Here is a 25,500-nt window from a genome sequence, read left to right on the forward strand (position 1 = left end):
TTTATACAAGGAAGCAAAACAGCATCTCCTTGAATTTCAAGCGGCCCCTCATCTCTGTCCTCCCCTTGACAGCCAGGCTTCTCAATGCTGTTTTTCCACAATGCTGTTTTTCCATTCATTCTTTCGCTGCTGCATTCGGCCTTTCACCCCTCACTGTGCCACTCCGTCACATCTCTGTCCTCCCCTTGACAGCCAGGCTTCTCAATGCTGTTTTTCCACAATGCTGTTTTTCCATTCATTCTTTCGCTGCTGCATTCGGCCTTTCACCCCTCACTGTGCCACTCCGTCACTCCGCCAAAGACACCGGTGGCCCCTGGTTGCCAAGTCCAGGGGGAGCTTTCTGGCCTTGAATTCCTGGCCTCTCTGCAGCCTGTCACACTGGCCACTCCCTTCCTGGATGTCTCCACGCCCAGATGTTATGTCTCCATCTCTCCTGGTTTTCCCAAAGTGAGGGATTCATCCCACTGGTGGCAGAGGGATCATTTTAGATGGTACATGGCCACAAGCAGGGCTGTGTATGCTGTGTAAAGTGTTCCCTCCCGGATTTGAGCCCTCCTGCCTCAACACAAATGAAATGTGAATTATGTCGTGAGAACGTAGATTCTCTCTTAGTTCTTCTGATTGAAACAGAGGGAAAGACTCAGCTTGGAATTAATGTATCTTTAACGCCTTTCTAGTGCTTGCTAATCTCCCTTTTCTAAAGCACAAAAGGAAGGCAGTCTCAGACTTAGAGGCTTCTCTGGCCAGTAGTCACCAGTTAGAATGTAGAAACAGGTTTTTGTTTGTCTGTTGCCATTTGTAGTTGTTTTGGGGAGTACTTTCTACGGGTGGTAAGTGATAACTACTTTCTCACTTATTATAGTGGTAATACGTTTCCTTTAAAATAATCACATAAAGCTTAAAGTTGAGTCGGACTGAGAAAAAGTCTCAGAAAATCATAGTACAGGTGACACAGGTCTGGGGTATGCAAATGCCTGAGGTTGGGGAAACACCCGACTTCCACACTGGGTTTTCTCAGGACTCTGATCTCTGATCTCCCACTTTGCACATTCTTTGTGGGGTTTCTCACCTCTCACAGGCTCAGTCACCAATGATATAATACGAACTCTACTATCTCTCTAATAGCTCCTCCTGTAGCTCTCTCCTGAGCTGTTAATGCAGATTAACAGCTGTCCTCACCTTTACATCCCGCTGGTATTAGAGTGCCCAAGGGGTTCAGAGAGGATGCTGGGGTGTCCACAGAACAAAGCCAGCCTGAATGCCTGAAGGTTCCCAAGACTTACTGAGAGAAGCCCCAAAGCATCACCAATCCAAGGTCAGAGTACATCTGGGGGACTGCCGTGAAAGGTTAAAGTAGCTGGGACACAGTTATCAGGACTACACATAAGGAACTACGCCGGAGCTAGTGCAATAGAAATCGTAATGATCACTATCATTTATTGTGCCAGGTGCTATCCCAAGGAATTTGCATTTAACCCTCACAACTATGGAAGAGACCAAATTTATTTATATCTCCTCCTGGACACATAGGCCCCGTTTCCTGGCCTGCCTTGCAATTGGAGTAGCCACGTGACTGGTTCTAGGTATGGTGGAACGTGCATTGCTTCCAGGTCTGGGCTATAACGCCTCCCCTTCCATACCCAGCCCATCCCCCAATCATCTCTCTCAACCTAGCAATTTGCAGAATCACAAAATGGAAGGGACACGGGTCCCTAAATTTCCACGTGGAAGGCCCCCCCATTGAACACCCACTTGGGTTGTTATATGTATGAAATAAACCACTAAGATTTGAGGGCTTCCCTGTTTCAGCAGCTAGAGTTCCCTACTTAATTCTACAAGCCCATGCTCAGTGCTATTACTATCATCATTTTTAAATGAGGATCTCCAAGCTGATAAGTAATTCTCCCAGGGCCACGACCATTAAGTGCTAGAGTCCAGATTCAAACCCAAGCCATTCAGCCGAGAGCCCATGCTGGCAGCCAGTAGTTCTTTCCTATAAAGGGTTGTGCAGATTGAATGAGCTCATGTGTATACACTGCTAGCAGGGTGACTGACCCCCGTTCAGTGCTAAACAAAGGTAGCTGCGGTTATATATTGTATGTGTGTCCTCTGGGCCTTCACAGACTTCTTTCAGTCCCACCCTGTCACCTTCCTCCTGCCCTCCTCACATGTTTACTAGGACTCACTAAACACCTGTTATGTGTCTCTGATGATCTATAGGGAATGTATTAGCTACCTTTCTGCCCTCTTACTGTGCGTGTGCGATTATATGTGTACATTGAGGTTCCTCATGCAAACTGGGGCAATGTATGATGGTAGACTGAGTCTGATTGCAATGCAGTCAAGTTAGGGGTTTGTCCTGGGCCAGGTTTTTTTTGTTTGTTTTTTTGTTTTTTGGTTTTTTTTTTTAGATTTTATTGGGGAATTGGGGAAGGGGAACAGGCAAGTTGTTGTCCTTCAATCTTAGTTGTGGAGGGAGCAGCTAGCTCAGCACCAAGTCCATTTACCATCCAGCCGCCTGTAGGCAGCTCGCAGTTGCTCAGCTCAAGATTCCATGTTCAATCTTAGCTGCAGGTGGGCATAGCCCACCATCCCATGCGGGAGTCAAACCAGCAACCATGTTGCTAAAAGCACAGGCTCTAACCAAGTCCAGTCACCATCCTGCCACCTGTTGGTAGCTCAGGAGCAGCTCACTGGCCCATGTGGGGATCGAACTGGCAACCCTGTTGCTCAGAGCTCGTGCTCTTAATCAACTGAGCCATTCAGCTGGCCCTGGGCCAGGTTTTTATCACCATAGGTATGTGAGTCCAATTGGAGGATGGAGCAAAGTTAGGGGAATCGCTAACGTGATAGAAGACAAAACCAAGACTCTGAATGTTCTCAACAGGCTGAAAGGATGGGCCAGAGCCAAGAAGAAATTTAATAGAGAAAAACAAATAACACAATTGTAGAGGGAAAAGGCCTGAAAGGTCGGGGATGGGAACCTCTGATTAAATCCTTGACTGGATGGATTTTGCCCCTCCGGATTTTTGCTATTCTCATCACACCTGCTTCTATCTGATTATCTCTGGGTGTGTGGAGAAATTACCTTATCTATTTAAAAATCTTGTTAAATTCCACATAAACGGGTTAGCTTAGATTTTTAAACCCCAAGCCCTTAAAAGCAGCTACATCAGAAGCAGACTTCTATCTAATCTGATTGTGATTTTTGCTTCAGAAAATGTTTAGTGAATACACTTCAGTGTTGTTTGTTATTGACTGGTGCAGCGGTTCTGATGGGGAAACCACTGTAAATCTATAGTTTAACTGGTCCGTTTTATTTCCTTCCATCACCCGACGAAAAGGAACCACAAAAAAAGGGCAAATGTGTATTCTTCTAGAAAACTAGAAGGCAGGTAATTAGAACCAATTTACTCGTGAGAGAAATGTTAGTAGGTTTGATATCTGGTAAAGTTGCTAAAACCTCAGGCCCTCCAAAATGTAGATTCAGAATAAACGAGTTCCACCCAAGTTTAGGGAAAAACAGAGCGCTAGATTAAGTAATGAGTGGCAATATGATCACTAATAATTAAAACAACTGTTGTGAATCAGAGTTGCCAGGAATGCTTTTTAAAATGCAGATTCTCTGGTCCTGCCCTGGATAGGAGGACAAGGCCTGGGAACATGCATTTTAACAAGGTCCTAACATGGTTTGTCTGCACATGTGAGCCTCTGGATTACAGAGAAAAATAGCAAGATATCCCTATTTCGTCTTTAGCTTCTCTTCCTTTCTCCAACTTACAGGTTTTTATCTTTTCTGTTTAGCCTTTCCTCCTCCCTTACTTTCTCTTCCCTTCCTTTTCTCTCTTTTTCTTTTTTGAATCATGTTTGCTCAGCTCCCTCCCTAGCCATGGGTAGCATGTGACAGCAGTAAAACCTGGCTAACTGGGGAATTAGGAAGAGATCTTAGAAACAGGTCTATTTAGGACACACTTTCTGGACAAATTAAACAGAGCACAGGTAACATCCTTGGTTCCTTCCTGATGACTCAGGTGGGCAGTGTTGCAGATAAGATGTGGTTGGAGGAACTTCACAGGTTGACTACATTTTGGGGTCAGCTTGGTTTGGTCCTCAGCTTTGCAGATTCAGACACTTTATCTTTTTGGCTCACTGGGAGTAATCACAGATTGCAAAGTAGAGTCACTCTGTAACATTCACAAAAGAATAAAGACAAAACCAGAGAGCCACTGAGTTCCTGCTCTAGGAGGGACAAACCTTTGTATCGGAGATGGGCTAGGTACTCGCTAATCCTGTTTCTTCTTCCTGGGTATGTGGGATGACTATATTACCCAGCCTTGCTTGCAGGCAGGTGGAACCATATGTTTGAGTTCTAGTCAATGAAATGTGGGCAGAGGTGACGTCTGCCACTTTCAGACCTGACCATAACATGCCCCAAGTGCTGGAAGTGAAGGACTCTGCAATGGAGGAGACCCACAGTGGGAGCGTCTTGGGTCCTTGAGTCACCACATGGAAGGGTACCCCTAGGAGAGATGCCTGACTCACAGTGGACTGTGATGTGGGTAAGCAGTAAACTTTTATCATGTTAAGACACCGAGCTCTAGTGATTGCTTTCTTCATGTGTTAGCGTTAGTAGATCTCTCTAGGGGCAAAGTTACTTGTTTCCATTCTTGCAAATACTCTTGTCCCCACGCCAAGGTACTTGCGAAACCCTGTCCTCAGAGGCTTGCTTGGTGTGCATGAAATCCAGGTAGTTCATTTAGGCTACGGTACAACTTCAGCAAGCACTTCTGCCTTAGTTCAGGAGGTACTGGAAGGGAATTAATGGAAGCAAGTTGAGGGGAGGCATTAGAAAGGCCATTCTCCAAGTGTAGGAGAAACCTTCCCTGACCACCACCTAAAGTAGGAAGCCCCTGCCTGGTGATTTTCTTTCTATTTTTTGCTGCTGTTTTTCTTCGTGGCACTTATCATTACCTGTAGGCACATATTTACGCATTGCCATTGCTTTAATGTTCTCTGCCTTCCTAGAGTATAAGCTCCCTGAGGGCAGGACCGTGTCTGTTTTGTCAGAACTGTATGGGGAGTGCCTGGCACATTATGGACACTCCATAAAGAGTCAATGGATGCAAGAATGAAAGAGCCTAGGAAGGAAGACAGGAGCCAAGGGAGCTGGGCTGCAGTGTGCTCAAGGTAGGATCATCAGCCAAATTCAGGGCCCAAGCCTCCTGACTCCTGCTCTGAGCCCGCCTCCCCGTCGTGCTTTGTGCTTCACCAAAGCGGTTCATCACCTCGCTGACAGGCAGGGTCATCCAAGGAAGTAAAAGAGGAAAAGAAAAATGAGGCATGTGAGGGTAGAATGGAGAATCTCGGCTCTTTCAGCAGCCACTATTCCTTATTTCTTGCTGGACTATTGGCACCTTTAAAAGCCTTGGCTGTCCTCCCCAACCTTCCCACTCAATCACAAACCACAGTGCCTAGAAAAAAATTAAGGGGGGAAGAAAATCAATGTGCTACATCATCACTATAGCTTCCCTCTGCTGGCCACAGAAAGAACTAAGCTTTCCAGGCCTCCCCCTGACTGAACTTGACTCCAGGAGTGAAGGATTTGCATGCTAAAAATAGGCTCCCTCCTCCTCTCCAACCCAATCCCAGCCTGGAGAAGACAAAGGAGGAAGCCCCTGGGACTGGCCTGCTTTCCCAGCTCTGATTCTCTGTCCCTGGGTCACCCCAGCCCTTTCATGCTATCTACTCTCTACTACCCTCTCAGCCCCGTCACCCCCCAACTCTGCCTCTGTCCCACTTACCTAGCCACTGGCCCATAACGGTTTCCATTCACAAGTCACCTCTTGAGGCCCCCCCTTTTTTTTTAGGTGTGTGGGAAGTAAAAAAGAAATGGGAAGGTTATTATCTGAGTGTAAGTGGTTGCGTTGAGAACAGAATCATATTTTGAGAATATTAAGATGACTTATTTTCATGTCTCCTTTAAATCATATTACTTTCCGCTCTCTTCCCCCAAGTCTGAGCCACAAGTTGACTGTCCCAGGGAAGAAGGCGGGTAGAACAAAGAGGCAACTAATTACCTTTCAGTATCAAATCTCGCTTGATCTCTTAATCAAGGGCTTGGTCTTGAAAGCTAGGCTTTGTCGAAATAGAGGAGGGATTTCCAAATTTTAGAACTCCTCCTCTCACATAGCAAAAGCCACGCCTGGTTGGATAGATGGGTGAGTTTTAGAAAAGGGAGGTCGACGTCAGAGAGAAGACCTATCCAGTGAGTGCTAAAAGGAAGGGTATGAAGGGCGAGGAGAGACCAAGCTGGGACGAGAGGTCAGTTCTTGTTGCCCCTTTTTAGGGGTAGAACCTGTGCGTGCGTGCGTGCGTGTGTGTGTGTGTGTGTGTGTGTGTGTGTGTGTGTGTGTAGGAGACGGAGAAGGACAGGGGAGAGGAACAATAGAGAAACAGGTAGTTACGGGGGAGCCCGAGACTATTAAGTGGAGGGTGGGCTTGTGGTACATGTACCCGGACACACCTTAGAGGAAGCGACCAGCTCCCTGGTGAAGTCAGGATGACAAAAGAAACCGTCATGGGGCGTGAAGGGGCCTGAGGCAGCACTTCTGACCTCCCATGGCCGGCTCAGGAAGAACAGAGGATCCAGACATTCCTGCCTGGCCTAGAGAGGGTGTGCGGAGTGCTGAGGACAGGCCGAACCTTGGGGTTGGCAGAAGGCACTGCCATGGGGAGAGGCATTGAGACCAGGACAAATGACTGGGGCCTGTCCTCTCTCTTAGATTCCTCTTTGCTGATTCCTCTTTATCTCTAAACTTTGAAATTCCTTTCTGTACTAACCTCCCTTGGTAATATTATCCAGGGTCACTGCTTTCAACCACTTCCCAGCTCACTTATTAGTATGAATGGGGCCTTCCTGACCACCCTGTATGAAATAACTGCCTCACCCTGCGCTCCCCGTTTCCCTAACCCCTCCTTCCCACCCCGTGACTCAGCTGTTCCTGACGTTGCATGTTATGAGTCTGTTTAGCTATGACACGTTCACCATGATGTGAGGTCCATGGAGCCACAGGGCAAGGACTTTGTTCACCGCTGTATATCCAGCACCTAGAACACAGCCTGGTACATTGAAGGGGCTTGATCAATACTTTTTGAATGGAATGATGCAGTGAAGACTTCAGGGTTCCCCCCTCCCCCCATCTCTGCTACCATAAGGCCCTAAAGACTCTCTACCTTCCCACACACCATCCTTGAAGGGAACGAGGTGTGGAAGAAATCTGAGCAACTGAGCTTCTCACCACAAAGAGGCTGAGTGATATATATGTGTGTGTGTGTATATATATATATATATATATATATATATATATATATATGTGTTATAGGAAATTTAAAAAGCTATATTGTCTTGGCCCATCTGGAAGAATGTAGTAATAAGCACATTTCTGCACATGCCTGTCTCTGTGGCTCCTCACATGAGTTCAAGGGCGCGTGTGACCAACCTGCCTTTGTGTGTGATGCTGCAGAGGATGCATGAAATAGATCCCCCGTCTTCAAAAGCTATCAAATGAGTTGGGGTACTGTGATACGTATGACGTAGTTTGGAGACGTCCTCGGGAAAGTATGTGGCCCGATTCAGTGATACATAACCACAACATCTTTTAACAAGATTGGCCTGGAGGAGGTGACACACTCCTGTGTGCTGGGTTGTGGAGGGGACAGCAGAAAAGCCAGGGCCCCCAGTGGCAGATCTTGGTTACTTAACTGAGGGGGCCAGGCTTAGAGCAGGTAAGAGGACACGTGACTTCCCAGAATTCACTTGGGAGGTGGGCCTCAGAACAACTGCTCGGAGGAAAGCCCGAGTAACCATCATAGGGATTGAGAAGCACCTGGGCACCATAGGTTGCTGTACCTGAAGGCAAAGAGGAAGTCTTGCAGGAAAGGAATCCGTGCTCTGGACCGCGTACGTGGCGCGTATGGGCATCTCCGCCAACATGAGCTTTGTCTCTGTTACCTAGTGTTTATTATGGGATGTCTAGACGCGGCTACTCTGATGCACCGCCACTGTCTTCTGTCTTTTATGACGAAGGTCTTGCTCTTTGACCAACAAATGTGGATTGCACATTACACCTGTCCCTTGTCCTCGGTGACAGATGACTGATTCCAGGGCGTTGGCTTTCTAATCAGCGCGACACTTGGCGTTTTCACATGGATGTGTGAATTGGACGGGCTAACCCTCTCCCACAGATCCCTGCTAATGGAAAGCAGCGCTAGGTGGTTCCTATGTTAGGAGCTGTTGCTGAGCAACCGATTACCGCAAACCTCAGTGACTTAAAAGAGCAAATACCTGCTGTCTCATGGTGTCCGTGGGTCAAGAATCTGGAAGTGGTTTAGCTGGTGCCTCTGGCTCAGGGTCCCTTACAGGCTACCTCAAGGTGCCAGCTCGGGGGCAGTCTCGGCTGAAGGCCCCACGGGCTACTTGGAGGCTCATCAGTGTGGCTGTTTGAGGCCTCAGCAGATCTGCTTCCAAACTCAGCCAGGTGGGCCTCTCCACAGGGCCGTCCATGACACGAGAACAGGAGGTAAAATATCTTGAATAAGGAACAAGAGTACCACAAGCATGCCATTGCTAAAAACCTTTCTATTGAAACATAACACAGGTATAAAAAATGCACAGATCTAACCTGTACAGCTCAATGAATTTTCACAAAGTGAACACACCCATGTAACTACCCAAGTCAAAGAACATGACCCAGAAGCATCCAGAAACCCTAGTCCTCCTCCCAACCATCACCATTCTTTTTTCTCCCAAAATGTAGCCACTACTTTGAGGTCTAGCCCTACATCTGCCTAATTTTTTTTTCAGCTTTATTGAGGTATAACTGACACATTTGCCTGTTAGTAACCTTTATATAAATGGAATCCTGTCGCATTGATTCTTTTGTGTCTGGCTTCTCATTTAACATTATGTTTGTGAGGCCCATTTAAGCTGGAGCGTGAAGCTGTGACTCATTTATTTCATTGCTATAAAGGATTCTGTTTTATGACTAATACCACAATATACGACATATAACAGTATATTCTGCCAATGATGTACATTTGGGTTATTTCCAGCGTTTGGCTCCACACATCCTTCTGCATGTCTTTAATGCTCATGCATTTCTGCTGGCCATGGCGGGTAGGCAGGAGAATGGTCTGCAAAGATGTCTACATCCTTCTCCCCAGAACCTATGAGTATGTTACATTTCACGGCAAAGGGGAGTTAAGGTTGCAAATGGAAGTCAATTTGCTAACCAGCTGAACTTAAGATAGGAAGATTATCCTGGATGATTTGGCTGGACCCCGTGTAATCACAGGGGTCCTTAAATGTGGAAGAGAGGGGCGTTAGAGGAGTTCAGAGTGATGCAACGTGAGAACTCGCCCACTGTTGCTGGCTTTGGGACCATCCGCCACGGACTGTGGGTGGTCTCTAGAAGCCGAAATCATTAAATGATGGAGGAACACAGTCTTGCTGACATCGTGATTTTATCCCGGGAGACCCATTCACACTTCTGAGCTGCAGAGCTGGAAAATAATACAGTTATTGTTGTAAGCCACTGAGTTTGTGGCAGTTGGTTATGGCAGCCGTCGAAAATTAATACGATGATGTTCTTATCAGTAGAATCATTGGGTATGTCCACCTTCATCTTTTGCGGCGATTTCAACCAGTTTTCCACTGTGGTTGTACTGGTTTTCCTCCCATCAGGAATGTGTGAGTGATCCCATCGCTCCATGTCTTTGTCAAGGCTCGGTATCATCTGTCTTTTTAATTATAGGCATTCGGTTAGGACATCTCATTTCTGTTTCAACTTGTGTTGCTCTGCTTCCTAAGGAGGGGGCATACCTTCTCATATCATTATTGGCTATTTGGTTCTCATCTTTTGTAAAATACCTGGTCGAATCTCGTCCCACGTGGTTCCTTTTTGCCGTTATGATAAAGAATAGAACGTGGAACATTGCTCCCCAGTTCTCGAGTCATAAAACCATTCTACACTCTCAACTGGGATTTTATTTAATGTGTTATGAGACTGTTTTCTTATTCTTCTTTAAAAATAATAACTAGAAGCAGATTCTAGACTGTCTATCACAGTATGGCTATTTTAAGTGACTTTATAAGACACATTCATGGAGTTATAGATATATATGGACATGGGACAATGAAAAGAAATATGCCACAACTATTAAAGACACTTTTTTAAAAACAGTAGTCATAAATGCCAACAGATAATTAAGGTATTATTTATTGATTAATAATTTCTTTATGAGGCTATTTCATTCAGAAGCTTTGTGATGCATGTATCAGGACAGGTCTGGGTATCAAATGTTGAGATCAAAATATTTTCTTTAGCTGATATCACTTCCAAAAGAAATCATACCATTGGTGACTCATACAATCCATTCCAGAATGCTTTGCTACTTGTTAGGAGATTTTTATTTAATTTAAGCACTTTCATTATTGTGGGCTTTTATTGCACACAGTTCAGTTCTGAGTCTTGGGCAATTGTTATAATAAGGTTACTAGTCAAGAATGCAGATAAAGAACAGCAATTCAATAATTAAAAGGCAACCAAGAGTGCAATCTGTTGAGTAGCAGAAAAAAATCAGATCTGAAAGTACATGAAGATGGGCTGAACGCCAAAACTATTAATGCAAAATATTATTATTTCCAGTGGCGAACTGATAATGTGTTGGGGCTCCCATGTTACCAAGGGAGTTTTGTAAGATAATCAGAACAACAGTATTGAAAATCCTGATTTTCATCTTGCCCCCCAATCCTTAGACTAGATCTCCTCTCAGAATTCTCTTATTAAGACGTTCATCCTTTTATTAAACCAGGCTCTATTTCTTTATCTCCCTATTTATTTCTTCCCTTATTTACTACCATTCCTACCTTCCACGTGGCTCTCCATGCTCAGAAACAACAAGTTTCTGACAAGGGTCCAGTCTTTTTCTTTTTGGCCTGTTCACCTCTGCTCCCATCACCCTAGTTCAAGCTACAGTTACCCACTTTGCCTTCTATGGACTCCTGGTCTCTCTACATCTACTCCTGCACCCCCGCATCCCACCCTACCCCAACCACATCCTATGAAGTCTCCGCACAGCAGCCAGAGGGACCTTGTTAATACACTCTTGTGATTCCTGTAGTTAACATGGCTTCCGGTTACTCCCAGTCCCTCAGCATGGCCTGAGATGCCCTGCCTAGTCTGGCTCTGCGCTGCCTCACCAGCGGCTTCTAAGACCTCTCTCTCTCATTCTCTGTGCTCCACCTTTCAAATCCTGAAACACGTTGCGCTCCCTTCCACCTCAGAGCTTTTGCACACACTGTTCCCTCTCAGTCTGGAAGACTCTCTACCGACCTCCAACCCCTTCTGCTTGACTCGTGGTCGCCAATCCTTCAGGTATGAACCTAGACACCCTTTCTTCAGATCAGCCCTCCAAGCAATCCCACCCTAGCCCAGTCATGTTACTGTCAGTTCTCAGCAACCTTTATTTATCCTTCTTAGTACTAACCACAGCTGTGACATTGTAACCGTGTAACTCGTCTATCCCTTCCGCTGTACCAAGTGCCAACTGTGTGCCTGGATTATTACACTGCAAGTGCCCCCCAAACAAAGTGCCACAGGCTGGATATCTTAAACAACAGAAATTGATCTTCTCGCAGTTATGGAGGCTGGAAGTCAGAAATCAAAGTGCTGGCAGTGTTGGTTTATCCTGAGGCCTCCTTCCTGAGCCTGCAGACGGCTGCCTTCTCCCTGTGTCCTCACATGGTCTTTCCTCCGTGTGCGTCCGTATTTCTATCCTAAGCTCCTCTTCTTATAGGGACACCCGTCAAATTAGATGAGGGCTCCGTCTCTATGGCCACATCTAACCTTACTTACCTCATTGAAATCCTGTTATGGACTGAATGTTTGTGTCTCCCCCAAAATTCATATGTTGACATCTAATCCCCAAGGTGATAGTATTAGGAGCTGGGGCCGTTTGGAGGTGATTAGGTCACGAGGGTGGAGTCCTCATGAATTGGTCAGTGCCCTTCTAAGAAAGGACCAAGGAGCTAGCTCTCTTTCTGCCATGTGAGGACACAATGAGAAGTCAGCAGTGTGAAGCCCAGAAGAGGGCTCTCCCCAGAACCCAACCATGCCGGCACTCTGGTCTTATACTTCCAACCTCCAGAACGGCAAGAAATCAATTTCTGTTGTTTATAAGCTACCTAGTTTACAGCACTTTGTTACAGCAGCCTGAGCCAAGAGAAGGCCCTGTCTCGAAACACAGTCACACTGGGGATTAGGGTTTCAACACAAGAATTTCGGAAGACCGTAATTCAGTCCATAACAATGCTCACTACTGAATATATGTTGATGAACAAGACAGCCAGGGTCCCTGTCCTCAAAGAGCTTACCATCTAGACAGCAGGGGGGAATAGGTGGGTCTGACAATAAACAAGAAAACGAATGAATGAATACATATTTATAAAAAGTCATCACAGGAAAAAGTGGGCGCAATGAGAGAACAGCGTGAAGCACCAACTGTAGGCTAAGGAGCAGGGAAGGCTTCTTGGAGAAGATGTTTTTAGGTTCAGACCTGAAGGCTGAGAAGCCGCTAGCCATGTAAATGTCTTCTCATATGCTGTTCTCTCCGCCAGGGGCAGGCAGTTAGGTGGGAAAGAGTTTGGCATGTTTGAGGAGAATGAGAAAGCCAGGATGGTTCGAATGCAGTGAGCGAGGGGAGCGTAACGTCAGGCAAAGAGGAGAGGTAGGTAGGGGTTAGGTTTCCCAGGGCCTTGAGGTCCTGATAAGGATGTAGGAGACGACCCCAAGGACCTTGGGAGGCACGACAGCTGTGACACGACTGTTGTTATGTGGAGAATGGACTGAATGGAGGCACATGTGAAAACAGGGGTTGCAATTAGGCTATTTCCAATGAATTGCATGAGGGGACTTGTAATGTTTTGGATTAGCATGATGACAGTGGAGCTAGGGGAGAAACTGGTTAGAGAGAAAAAGTCAAAGTTCAGTTTTGGACATTCCCATTTGAGATGTGTGTGGGACATTCAAGCAGATGTGCCCAGTGGTCATTTATACCAGCTGGGAGTTAATTTTATTTTATTTTATTTTTTATTTTATTAGCTGAGCCATCCTGCCACCTGTTGGCAGCTCAGCTCGGGCCGGGACTCGAACCTCTGTTGCTCAAAGCTCACACTCTTGAGCGAACTCTTAACCAACTGAGCCACTGGCTGGCCCATATACCAGCTGGGAGTTAAAAGGTGAGGTGTGGGCTGGAGAGGCAGTGGAGCCTCATCTGACCTCAGGGTTAAGTTGTCAAGTCAGCGTAAGGCCAAAGCATAAACAATTAGAAATTACCTTTGAAAAACTCTAATATCTCTTGTTCCTGAATCTTTGGAAGCTCAAATCCAGGGTTCACTTGTTTTTCTCATTACATTGTGACCACTACTCCCGTCTCCCTTCCCCCCAGTAATATCTTCTCTGGGTTAATGGAAACCAATGCCTGGCTTGTGCAAATGGGAAAAATGGAAAAAGATTTTTTTTTCTTGGCCAAGTGGGTAGAGTTGAAATCACTATTCACATAATACAGCTTTCGTGTATAAACCCTCAGGTTGAGTGTATAAACTCGATCATCAGCAAACAGATAGTTTTTAAATTTATGGAAATGGATAAGTTTACTTAGGATGAGAGGAAGCAAAATGAAGTCTGTATTCATTTCCTAGGGCTGCTGTGACCAAGTACCACAGGCTGGGTGGCTTAAAACAACAGAAATGTATTCTCACACAGCTCTGGAGGCTAGAAATCTGAGATCAGGGTGTCGTCAGGGCTGTGCTCCCTCTGAAACCTGCAGGTCAGAATCCCACTTTTCCTTTGCCAGCTTCTGGTGTTTGCTGGCAAACCATGGCTTATTCATATAGATGCATTACTCCAATCTCTGCCTCTGTTGTCACAAGGCATCCTTTCCTTGTGTGTCTATGTCTTCACGTGCACCATCTTTCCTGTGTGTCTTTCTCTCCTCTTCTTTTAACTACACCAATCACATTGGATGAAAGGTCAGTTCTACTCCATTATGACATCATCTTAACTATTGGGTTGTCGGAAAAGTCATGACGCATTTTTGCAACGAAAAACATAGAAAAAATATGTCATGACTTTTCCGACAACCCAATAATTATAACTGTAAAGACCCTATGTCCAATAAACTCACATTCTGAGGTATTGGGGGGCTAGGACTTCAAACATCTTTTGAGGGACACAAATGTATAATGACATATCCATGGTTACAAGATCATACAGAATGGTTTCACTGCCTTAAAAATCCCCTATGTTCCACCTATTCATCACCTCCTTCCCCCCAACCTCGGGCAACTCCGATCCTTTTACTGTTTCCAGAACGTTCCCTATTCCAGATGCCATATGACTGGAATCGTACAGTATGTAGCCATTCAGATTGGGCTGCTTTCACTTTGTAATATGCATTTAAAGTTCCTCCATGTCGTTTCATTGGTAGCTCATTTTTCTATTGTTGAATAGTAGTCCATGATACGTGTATTCCCAACACACGTTTTATCTAAAACCAAAGACAAGACTACATTGTATTAGAGTTAAATATCAAGAGCTGCATTAAAGAGAAAAAGAAGGTCGAAAGGGCAGTTTGATCATGAAGGTGGGCTGGGCAGGGACGTCACATGCCTAGTCTTGTTGCCTTCATGCACATGGTGTGTGTGGAGGAAAGAGAGATGATGTGCTAGTTGTAAGTATAAGTTAAGAACCACAGTATTTCCCCTCTCCTCCCTCCTGGAAACACAGTTTGGCTGCCAGCAACTTGGGCCCCTGAGATCAGGGCCTGAGCAGTCACCCTGAGGCTTGGTACCTTATGCTTGGCACTGATGTTAAACTAAGAAAAAAATGCTCAAGTCCTGTGTCTCTCAAACCACATCACTCCTAGCTGTATGCTTGACACAGAAGAGCATGCACTAGATGTTTGAATGAATGGCTCAAGAAACCCAGGACAGGCCCCAGACTTGGGGACTTAGGGAAGGTGCAGGGAGGAGACAGAAAGATCCTGTCGTTAATGATCTTGTGATAAGGCCCTGGCATTACTATTGCTGGACTCAATACCCTCTTTACAGACTGCTGAGCACTGCAGAGGGACTGCTTGCATTAGATTCAAGCCAAGACATCCCAAGATCCCTGACAATAAAGGAAATAACTGCCTGGTGTCAGCCAACAGACCCAGAAGAAAAGAGCCTGTGCCTGTTCGTTCCCGATTCTCCTTCTACGGCCGGATCTTCAGCGCCATCTAGTGGTACACTATTCAGGCTGGCGGCGCCATCAAAGGAAGCTTTATGTCCTGCTTTAAACCCAGGATTAGAGCCTTCTTAAGGTTCAAGATAAGAGACCACGTGGAAATAATGAACACATCGAGAGCTCTAGCACTAACGTCAGAGAATTTTAAGTCACAGGACTTAATCTCAGCAATTACATACGCAATTAGTAGCAGGATTTAGTATTTGCGCCTATCGTTTTTTTACAGTTTGGGATATTGAGCAATTTTGGACAATGAGGCCAAGATCAAAAGTTAAAGCAGTGCAAAGGAAATGCAGAAATGAGAAGTGGAAAAGAGAATGCGACCCGGCCCCTACATCCACGCATTTCCACTTCACAGTTTAAGTAAGGCTCCGTCTGTAAGTGCCCAAGGTCAAATGTCTAATGAAAGAGGCAAGAACCCTACTGGGTGTGGTGTTCTTTTCCTCTTGCTATGCCGCTTCAAAAGGCCCCCTTTCTTTCGATATTTGCCTTGTTTTGCTCGAATTAGATTTATATTCTTCTACCAAGGAGTCAGACACCTTTATTCCATCCTCACAAACTGTTCTAAAGGCTTGGGTTACTCTGTTCCTCACCCAGGAACTAGAATTCTATTGTGGATGACAGTTTACCCTCATCTCATGTTATAATATGGAAGATAGTTCGTCTCCTAGGAACCCTCTGGTTTATTGAAAGGTCTCGTTTCCATGTGTCCAATCTGATAGCAGTAGATATGAAAGGTCACAACAAGGAAGAGATTTTACGCATAAATACCATAAGAACACCATTTCATATTTTTTTCTTTAGGGGAAACAGAGTAGTCTAAAGAAGCATCTGTGTGCACAAAAGAAGTAAACAGACCAAAATGAATGTCAAAAGAATTTGTAGATAATTTTCTGTGATAGACGTTCTGACTGGGGAGCATCTATTCCCACAAGCAGGTTTCATCTGAGATGCTACAGAGGAGGCTATTCACGGTGATATGAGCGTTCTGTCAATTTTTATGAAGCGTTGCCTCTGTTTTGTTGTTAATGAATCGATAGAAAACGAGCTTGGCGCAGGTGCAGGGCCCAGGGAAATAACTGGAGAATGATTTTAGGAACAAGAAAAGGTTAAGTGTTCCATGAATGCCAGCTAGCTCTGTTCTGCCATCTACTTTCACCTGTTGTTTTTTTTCCCCTCTTAAAACCACATCATCTTTTTAAAAACACTGTCCTCTCTCTGGGTCCCCTGCGGCGTGTAGTTTATCAAGTTGTGCTCTTGACTTCAAAGAACAGAAATCTCTGATGCTAACTGAAGATTAAACGATAAGGGACTTCATCATTTCACATGGTAGGATGTCCTGAGTTTGAGCAAGCGCCAGGCATAGGAGAGCCATTTGGCTCAATGATGTCATCAAGGACCCAGGTTCTTTCCATCTCTTCCCTCCCGTCCTCTGGGAGTTGGCTCTGCCCCAGGCTGACTCCCTTCGTGGCTCAACAATGGTTGTAACCGTTTCAGGTATTGTGTATACCTATGATCCTGTCTAAGGGGAAAAAAATAATGGGACCGTCTATCTTAAAAAAACAAAACAGCATTATTGAGATATAATTTACATACCATACAAATCTCCCATTTAAAATGTGTAATTCAATGGTTTTGGGTATGTTCGGTGTCCTGCAGCCGTCATCACCACCAATTTTAGAACATTTCATCACTCCAAATCCTATCGTATTCCTTGGTTTATGGCTTCTGCTGTTATCTTCAAAGCCAGCAGTGTTCTCCCTCTCTCCCTCTCTCTCCCTCTCTCCCCTGGTCTCCTTGTTATTAATATAAGGACCCCTGTGATTTCATTTGAGATGCTACACCGGGATAATCCAAGATAAACTTCCTTTCTCAATATCCTTAACTTAATCACACTTGTAAAGTATTGCTAGGTTCCAGGGGTTAAAACGTGGACATCTTTGGGGGAGGGGGTCATCATTCTGTCTGTCATACTGTGTTTAGTGCTCAGAACTGATGCCTGTGAAAAAGGGAGAGAAGGAAGTGAGCTTGGGCGGAGGGAGAAACTGAGCTGTGAGACAGCCAGTAAATGGGGACGCTCGGTTGTAAGCTCTGTGAAGGTGGGAATCACGGGGGGGGGGGGCCCTGTATGTGAGTGCATCCCCAGTGCTCGGCTCATAGCAACACTTAGCAAAGGCTGAGTTGATGGAACAATGGAGGGAAGAAGGAAAGAAAGAAACCTGGCGTGACTGGCTTGATGTCCACACCATTTGGAGGGAGGGAGGGTGCCGGTGGGAGGAGGGCAGAGAATTGAAACTGCTGCTTGGTGGTCAGCATTGGGCCTGGCTTCTCCGTAGCTTTCTTGCTTTCTACAATCCATTCCCGATATTGTGGCCAGACAGATATTTAAAATGTAAACCAGGTGACATTGTTCTGAATCCCCTCAAGGCTTTCCCATTTCATTTGGTATAATGTCCGAACTCCTTACCACCATGGCCTGCCTTGCCCACCTCTCCAGCTTCATCGCTGCCACTTACTCCTTAGCTCTCGCCACTTCACCTGCACTGACCCCTGACCTGCAGAGCTGCCTCGGGCTTTCGGGTTTTGTACTGGCTGCCCCCACCCCCCGGGTCTCTCTTTCCCCCTGGATCTTTGCTTGACCCTTTCTTTCCGCCATTCAGGTCTCAGGTTAATTGCCCCTGACTCACAGAGGCCTAATTTTGCCTAATTTAAAATAGTTCTCCCCTGACCCTGCTCCCTTGTCATTCCCTTCGCTGTGGAATCACGATCTAAAAATGCCCTGTTCGTTGAGCTATTTTCTGATGCAGTGCCAGGTCCTACAACAGTGTTTACCTTGGTAGGCTTTCCATAAAATACTGCCGAGCGATGGATGCATGGATGGATGGGTGGATGACGGGATGGATGAATAAATCAATGAGTGAACGGAAAAGGAAGGCAGCCCCCAGGGGGCGGCCCTTGCAGCCCGCACCTGCCCTGCGCGGCGGGACCCCGGGGCGGAACCCGAGGGCGGCGGCGGCAGCAGTTTCCCATCAATGAGCGGGGGACTGTTGAGGGAGCACACCGGAAAGGCCGGGCGGCGAGCGGGATTCGCGGTGGTGAGTGCGGCGGGGTCCGGGCGGGATGCGGCGCGCGGGGCGCCGGGACGGGGCGCCGAGCGGAGCCGCGGGAGTCGCGCTCGGCCGGGGGCGGTGCGGACCGGGCCTCGGGGGCCCGGCGTCCGGGCCGCGCGGGGGCGGGAGGCGGCGCGAGGGCCCGGCGCGAGTGTCTTGGGCAGGACCCCGTGCGGATGGCGGGGTTCTTGTCCCGGTGGGTGTCAGCTGTCCCGGGGTCTGGCCCTACACCTGTCGCTCATTTGCGTGACCCTGACTCTGGACCTTGGGCTTCAGCTGAGCCGTTTGCAAAACGGGCGGCTAGTTGCTGATCGATGGGCTCATTCATTCCAGGTGTCTTACTAGGTTTTGTTGGCGAGCGAAGCAAAGATGGAACCTGCCCCGGAGGGGGTCTCGCCGTCTAGGGAGAAAACCCCCCCCCACCTAACGGGGGAGGAGGCCGAATTCAGTTAGAATTGAGCCATTCTTTTGGGGGGCCAGACTGCTTTTCCGAAGACAGATGTGAATTGGAACCTATAAAACTGAGCCTTACTGAGACTGGGGAGGAAGAAGAATTTTGTTGGGTAGTTGGAAGGAATATACATTGTTAGCGAATATATTGCGTATTGTGATGAGAACTCCAGTGCGTACAGAAACCTGTACCAGGTGTGATCCTTGCAGCCTAACGAGTTCATCAGAGCAGGTGGTGTGTCCTTTTACTAATGAGGACATAGAGGCAGAGGTTAAGTGACCTACCCAGGCTCTCACTGCCAGTAAGTGGCAAAGCCAGAATGAGACTCTAGGCCTCGGGACCTTTGCACTAGTGCTCTTTGCACTGGGTGGCCTGCATGTTTCCACAGTATTGTTTTTTATAATAGATGAATCATTCATTTGTGACAAAAAGTGAATTCCACTGGGTCATTTCAATCCCAAATCCGTTGTCTTTTACCCAGACAATTGCTCCGAGCTTCAGACTGCTAAATCCAGACATTCACTGACCATTTCCATGTGGATGCCCTTCAAGCATCCCAAACTTGGTACCTCCTAAACTGCACTACCTTTTCCCACCAACCTACACTCCAAATCCAATGATTGAAATCATTATCCCATCAGTTGTCCAAGTACAACCTGGCTTGGTTCCTCCTCTCTCACCGTCTACAAGTGCTGCCAAATTCTAATTTATAAAGAACTCCCAAATCCATCCTCCATCTCTGTTGCTCCTTTCTTCCTAGAGATTATGGTAATAACTTCCTACTGGCTCTTTTTAGCTCTAAGCTCTGCTTCAGTCCATTTTTCCATTCTGTTACCACGTGATCTCTCTACAGTTCAAATCTAATCATGTCCCTCACTTGCTAAACCCCTTCAAGGTTTTCATCACCTTCAACATAATATCCGAAGTCCGTTTGCATGGATTCAAGGTCCTTCTTGATCTTTTTTGAACTCCCCCTACGTTCCCCCAACCTTTCTCTCCAAAACGCTGTTTCTCAAAGTGTAGTGTGATGCCTACCTTCATTGGAAGCATGGGAATACTTGCTAATCATGCAAATGAGAGCCCAGCCAGATCAAATCAGAATCGTGGGATTAATGCTCAAGATTCTGCATTTTACACAACTTTTACCCTAGCTTTTGTGAGGCCTTGCTCTAGATACTCTCCCGTATTTACCCTGTTCTTTATACCTGATTATCTACCTGTGTTTTCCTGAACACTCTGGTATTTTTATGCCTCTATACACATCAGTCTCTTAACTCCTTCTTTAACTCCTCCTGATTCTTCAAGACTGTAACTGTCATGCCTTCTGGGACGACTTCCTTGACCCTGCACCATCTGTGTCACCTCCAGTCTACGTGAGGTCATTCTTGTGGGCTCTCAGAGCTAGTGGCTTACCCCTCAACGTTCCTCCCACTGGATTGCAGCCGTAAATCGTATAATTGTGTTGTCCTTGTGGGTTTAACAGCTGTGACCACTTGAAAATAGAGACTTGTGCTTCCCTGCCTAGCCCCCAACACAGAGCCTAGCAGGTAGGTGTTTATTAAGGGCCTGGTGAATGAATGAGTGCTTTCGGGGAGAGGCGTTTTATTATCAGATGTGCCTTTGGGTTCCATTATGTACCAGCCTGGACTGTGCCCCTGATTCATGGGAAGCTGTGCTCCCTGGCACTGGCCTCATTGTTGCTGGTGATAAGGATGTTTCCTGCCTTGAGAGGAATTTTAACCAATAGTGGTGTTAAGAAATTTAGTGACACTTGTTAAAGAATGGTAAGGGGGACTTGATTCAAGGGGGGGCGGGGGAGAGGCATCTCTGTGAGCAGAGACCACTGCAGTGGACATCTTGGAGTGGGGGAGGGAGGTTGAACTCAACTTCCAACAACACCAAGGACCAGTGAGGGTTTATAGCCAAGAAGCAGGTAGGCGGTCAGTGAATTTTGGAAAGTTACTTAGAGAAAATATCAGGGATAAGAGGGATTCTGGTTAGAATGATTCAACAGAATTCTTGCTGAAGTCAGGCCGCTGTGATGAGCTATCCAGGGTGGTCAGATACCCAGGTGGGGGTGGTTTGCTCAACTCATTTAACAGGATCCTGATTGGATTCTATAAGGTAGAGGGAAGCCCAAGGTTGGGCCTAGTCCAGCAGAGAGCTCGGAGGAGCCCGGTTCAAGTTAGGTCAGGAAGAGAGTCTGTGGTTAAAGGGAGCCATGAAAGAACTAGAACCTTCAGTGAAAGCAGCTTTTTTTTTTTTCTTGGTCTGTTTACTGCATGCACAAATGGTCATAAAAGTTTTTAATTTACATATTTATCTGCTTAGAAAATTATTTACATTCATTTTAGAAAAATTAGAAAATATATTTAGAAAACTTAGAAAATTTAAAAAAATGAAATAAATGTCCCCCCCTTATTTCACAACCAAGAGAGAACTACTTACATTTTTTGTGTGTTTATTTCTATTGGTATTTTTTTTTCCATTTATATTTATGTTTGGATGTAATTGGGACAATACCAATTTTAATGGCTTTTTATCCTGTTGATTTTACTTGACATTGTATTTTGAGTTTTTTTTCCATATCAGCGAAAGTTCTCAGTGAAGAAAAATTTAATGTAGGGGGAAAAAATTTTTCTTTAACCCTCTTAGGGTCCCTGGCTAGGTCTGGAAATTAAACTGACAGAGATTAACAGGAGAAAGGCATACACATTTATTTAAGTTTTACGTGACATGGAAGCCTTCATAAGGAGTTTTAGGCAATGGAGACACAGCAGTGACCAGATCAGTCCAAGTTCTTAATAACTCTCGTAGAATTTACATTCCAGTGAGATAAGCTAATAAACCAGTTAGCAAGTGAGGATCATCAAATGATAAATGCTATGAAGAAAACAAACAGAAAAACCGATATATGTTGTCACTTTGTTTTTTAGCAAAGTTGTGCTAATTTACTTTTCCTACGGGAAGGAGTGTGAGAGTGTCTGTCTCATTTTGTCATCAGTGCACATGAGCATTTTTAAAATGTGTTAATTTTGTAGGCGACTAGAAAGAGTTCTTTGGACTTCGCACGTCTTTCATGACTCAGGGAGTTGAACGTTTTTACATAGACGTGCATTTCCTCTCATTGCGTTTTCTGTGCATGTTCCCTGCTTACTTTCCTACTAAGGGTCTGGTGTTTTCTTCTATTTTGAATCCGCCCTTTACATTACTTGATGTTGAGTCCTTTATATATAATGGCTTGACAAGTACCCTTCAACAGTGGTATATAGTGACTGAGAAGAAAGAAACAGGAAGTTTAGAATTCCATTCCTTTCTGTCCCCCCCCCCCGCACCCCCCCCACTTCCCCTTCCTTCTAAGGCAGTGAGGTATTAATAAAAGGGATCAGAGAAGGAAAAAGTATAGCTTAGGTAGAAAGAAAGAAAAACAAAACAAAGGTAGGTGGGTGGGTGAGAAGATGAAGATGATGAGACTAGTGGGCAGAAGATGGGAAAAGGCCAGAGAAACGGTTAAGAAGGAAAAGGGACGAGGGAAGGAGAACGTGGAGGGAATGAATGAATGGAAGACAGTCATAGGGATTCTTATACATGCTGACCTCGGATAATAATGTAGTTTTTCTTTTTCTCCCTTCGTAGCCTCGCAAATCCCTAGGAGAAGATGACGGTGTTCTTTAAAACACTTCGGAATCATTGGAAGAAAACTACAGCTGGAATCTGCCTGATGTCATGGGGAGGCCATTGGCTCTATGAAAAACACTGGTAAGTGTGTGATGGCCCCCACCCCATCTTCACCTCCCACAGCAAAACAAGCCAAAAGGGCCTAAGGTTAAAATCTTATTCAGCTGTGCTTGTCTCCATAAAACATTGTGATCTAAAAGAAAAATAAGTGTCAAAACCACAAAGAGGCTTCTTTTTGTAACCAGGTCTGTAGAATTGGAACTAGGTGGAGTTACTAACACTGATACTGCAGCAGATATAGGTTATAGTAATGAGACGGGAAGGTGAGGAAATTGAGGCCCAGCGGAGAGAGAAAAGTCACCTGCAGAGTTAATAGTAGACAGGAACTGAAACTCACATCTCCTTAGGGTTTTACTCCTTCAATTTCTTGCTATACCCTCTTGATTTGTTATCATTCTGGCTGCTGGACACTTACTGAATGTGCTTCCTCCCACCCCTCGTCCATCCCATTAGCCTGGATTCACTGAAATGAGACCAAGTCTTTAAAACCTTTTGTTTGAATAAGGAATTCAACAGAGTCCTGGATTTTATTAGCCTTCAGGCCTGGAGGGAGAGGAAAGTAGCTGAGCTTCTCTTTTGATTTAATATGGTAATACGGTTTAAATAAACAGTTTTTGCATAAAAATTACACAGGCTATTAAGAGAGCCAATCAATTTGCCATCTTTTGGGGATTAAGGGCTACATCTTAAATATATAGCAACTCTGCAATCCAGGTGTCTTAAGTGACTGCTTTGTTAAACAGAAAAAGGAACGGTTAGGCTTTGTAATGAAAATCACCACATTAGAAAGGCAGTTCCTACCCATGCTTTTGTGAACGTTCTCAGTTCACCATTGTCAGACATAATTTTATGATGCAGCATGGTGTCTAGTTTTTTACAGCTGTAGAGAAGATGGAACATTTTCCCCCTTTCTAAGTGTTCTCAAGGCTAAGCACTTGAATTCCATTAGCTGGTATATAAAGAACAGACCTAAGAAGCTTAAATTTAGTAATATATCAAAAAGGGTGGAGGAAAGGTTTTAACAAATGGAATATGAAGCATATGCTATTTGCCTTTTCCTCCCTTTTTTAACAATTGCACCTTCAAGGAAAGGTTCTGTTAAAAAAAATTCAAAAAAAAAATTCAGCTGAATACATTTGAAGATCTAATTGGCTTTATTAAGGGATTCATGAATGGGATCTCATCTAGCAACCAGAAAGAAAGCAATCACAGGGGTTCTACAAAATGGAAGATTTTTCTAGGAAGAAGGGCGGGGCAAGGGAGCTATTAACAAAAGAAAAGAAAGGATTCTTTTGGGTCCAGGACATTGTTTCTTTGGGGGAAGAGCTTGGGGAGAGTTTTTAACATGCTGATTGTCTCTGCTTCCTGTGGGGGAAAGAGAGGGCCCAAGTGACAGATGATTGGTGCTTGACCAGCAAGTTCCAGATTGGTGTATTAAGATCGTATTTCTGGAGAGGTGGAAACTGAAGTTAGATCAAGGATGAGATCTAGGTTAGTACCATGGCCTGTTAGCACGAGAGATGCCGTTTTGGGCCTGCGGTTTTCCTTTTAGCGGCTCCTCATCCCTCCTGCCACGTAGGAAGTAGGATTTCCTTGGAAAGAACACCCAATCCAGGCCGTGGCTGGCTCAGTCGGGGAGAACCTCCCACCCACTGAAGATTACTGCTGTTTCTACTGTTAGGTGAAGATTTGAGGAAATAACTGTGCCCCCTGTGCAGGGTGGCTTTAGCGGTAGCATCATTCTTGTCAGTGTAGTCTTGAAACTTTAAAAGAGGCCCATGAAGTCCCAGCACATCGGAGGCCTCGTTCCTTTTTAAATTTTTTATTGTGGTAAAATACACATAACATACAATTTAACATCTTCACCATTTTTTAAGCACATGGTTGACTGGCATCAAGTACATTCACATTGTGCAGACGTTACCACCGCCCATCTCCAGAACTCTTTCCATCTTGCAAAACAGAAACTCTAGATCCATTAAACAATAATTCCCCATCCCCTCCCCTCCAGCACCTGGCAGCCACCATTCTACTTTCCTGTTTCTATTAGTTTGACTACTTTAGATTCCCCTATACATGGGATCATACAGTATTTGTCTTTTGTGACTGGCTTATTTCACTTAACATAATGACCTTAAGGTTCATCTGTGTTGTAGTGTATGGCAGGATTTCCTTTTTTAGGGCTAATAATAGTCTGTGTTACGTATACACCACATTTTCTTTATCCATTCATCTGTTGATGGACATTTGGGTTGCTTCTACCTTTTGGCTATTGTGAATAATGCTACTACAGTGAATTGGGATATGCAGATATGTCTTTTAGGTCCAGTTTTCAATTCTTTGGAGGTATATGTGGGATCAGAAGTGGGATTGCTGGATCATATGGTAGTTACGTTTTTTAATTTTTCGAGAACCTCCATACTGTTTTCCATAGCGATCCTATCATTGTACATTCCTATCAACGGCACAAGGGTTCCAATTTTTCCATCACCTCACTGACACTTATTGTTTTCTGTTTTTTGATAGTGGCTGTACTAATGGGTGCGGTATGGCATCTTGTGGTGTTGATTTGTATTTCTCGAATGATTAATTATGTTGAACATCTTTTTATATGCTTGTTGGCCATTTAATCTTTGGAGAAATGTCTGTTTAAGACCTTTGCCCATTAAAAAAAAAAATCAGGTTATTTGATTTTATGTTGTTGAGTTGTGGCATTCTTTAATCCCTTATGAAATTTATGATTTTCAAATACCAGGGGGTGCCAAAAAAATGTATACACATGACTTGTATTCATCTTTTGTTATCGGTATATATTGAGTATTACAATTTTAATAGTTTTTTTCCTTTCTTAAAA

The 25,500-nt window shown here is 45.0% G+C and overlaps 1 protein-coding gene across 4 annotated transcripts in view; it reads left to right on the forward strand.

Annotated features, from left to right (window-relative positions):
- Window positions 1–4,493: 4,493 nt before the first annotated feature.
- The window catches only part of AGK (acylglycerol kinase), a 91,597-nt gene continuing 70,590 nt past the window's right edge, over window positions 4,494–25,500 (forward strand). Inside the window, exons 1-2 of one of the 4 annotated variants that reach the window (XM_019666801.1) lie at window positions 4,494–4,559; window positions 22,545–22,667. In XM_019666801.1, coding sequence (XP_019522346.1) covers window positions 22,567–22,667 — 101 coding nt within the window. In that variant the 5' untranslated portion in view covers window positions 4,494–4,559; window positions 22,545–22,566. Of the gene's footprint in view, window positions 4,560–18,333; window positions 18,443–19,322; window positions 20,456–20,820; window positions 20,842–22,544; window positions 22,668–25,500 lie in introns of those variants that run through there. The other 3 variants (XM_019666799.1, XM_019666800.1, XM_019666802.1) reach the window with 3 other exon arrangements.

This window comes from Hipposideros armiger, unplaced genomic scaffold (genome assembly GCF_001890085.2).
Source record: "Hipposideros armiger isolate ML-2016 unplaced genomic scaffold, ASM189008v1 scaffold_478, whole genome shotgun sequence".
Classification (NCBI taxonomy): domain Eukaryota; kingdom Metazoa; phylum Chordata; class Mammalia; order Chiroptera; family Hipposideridae; genus Hipposideros; species Hipposideros armiger.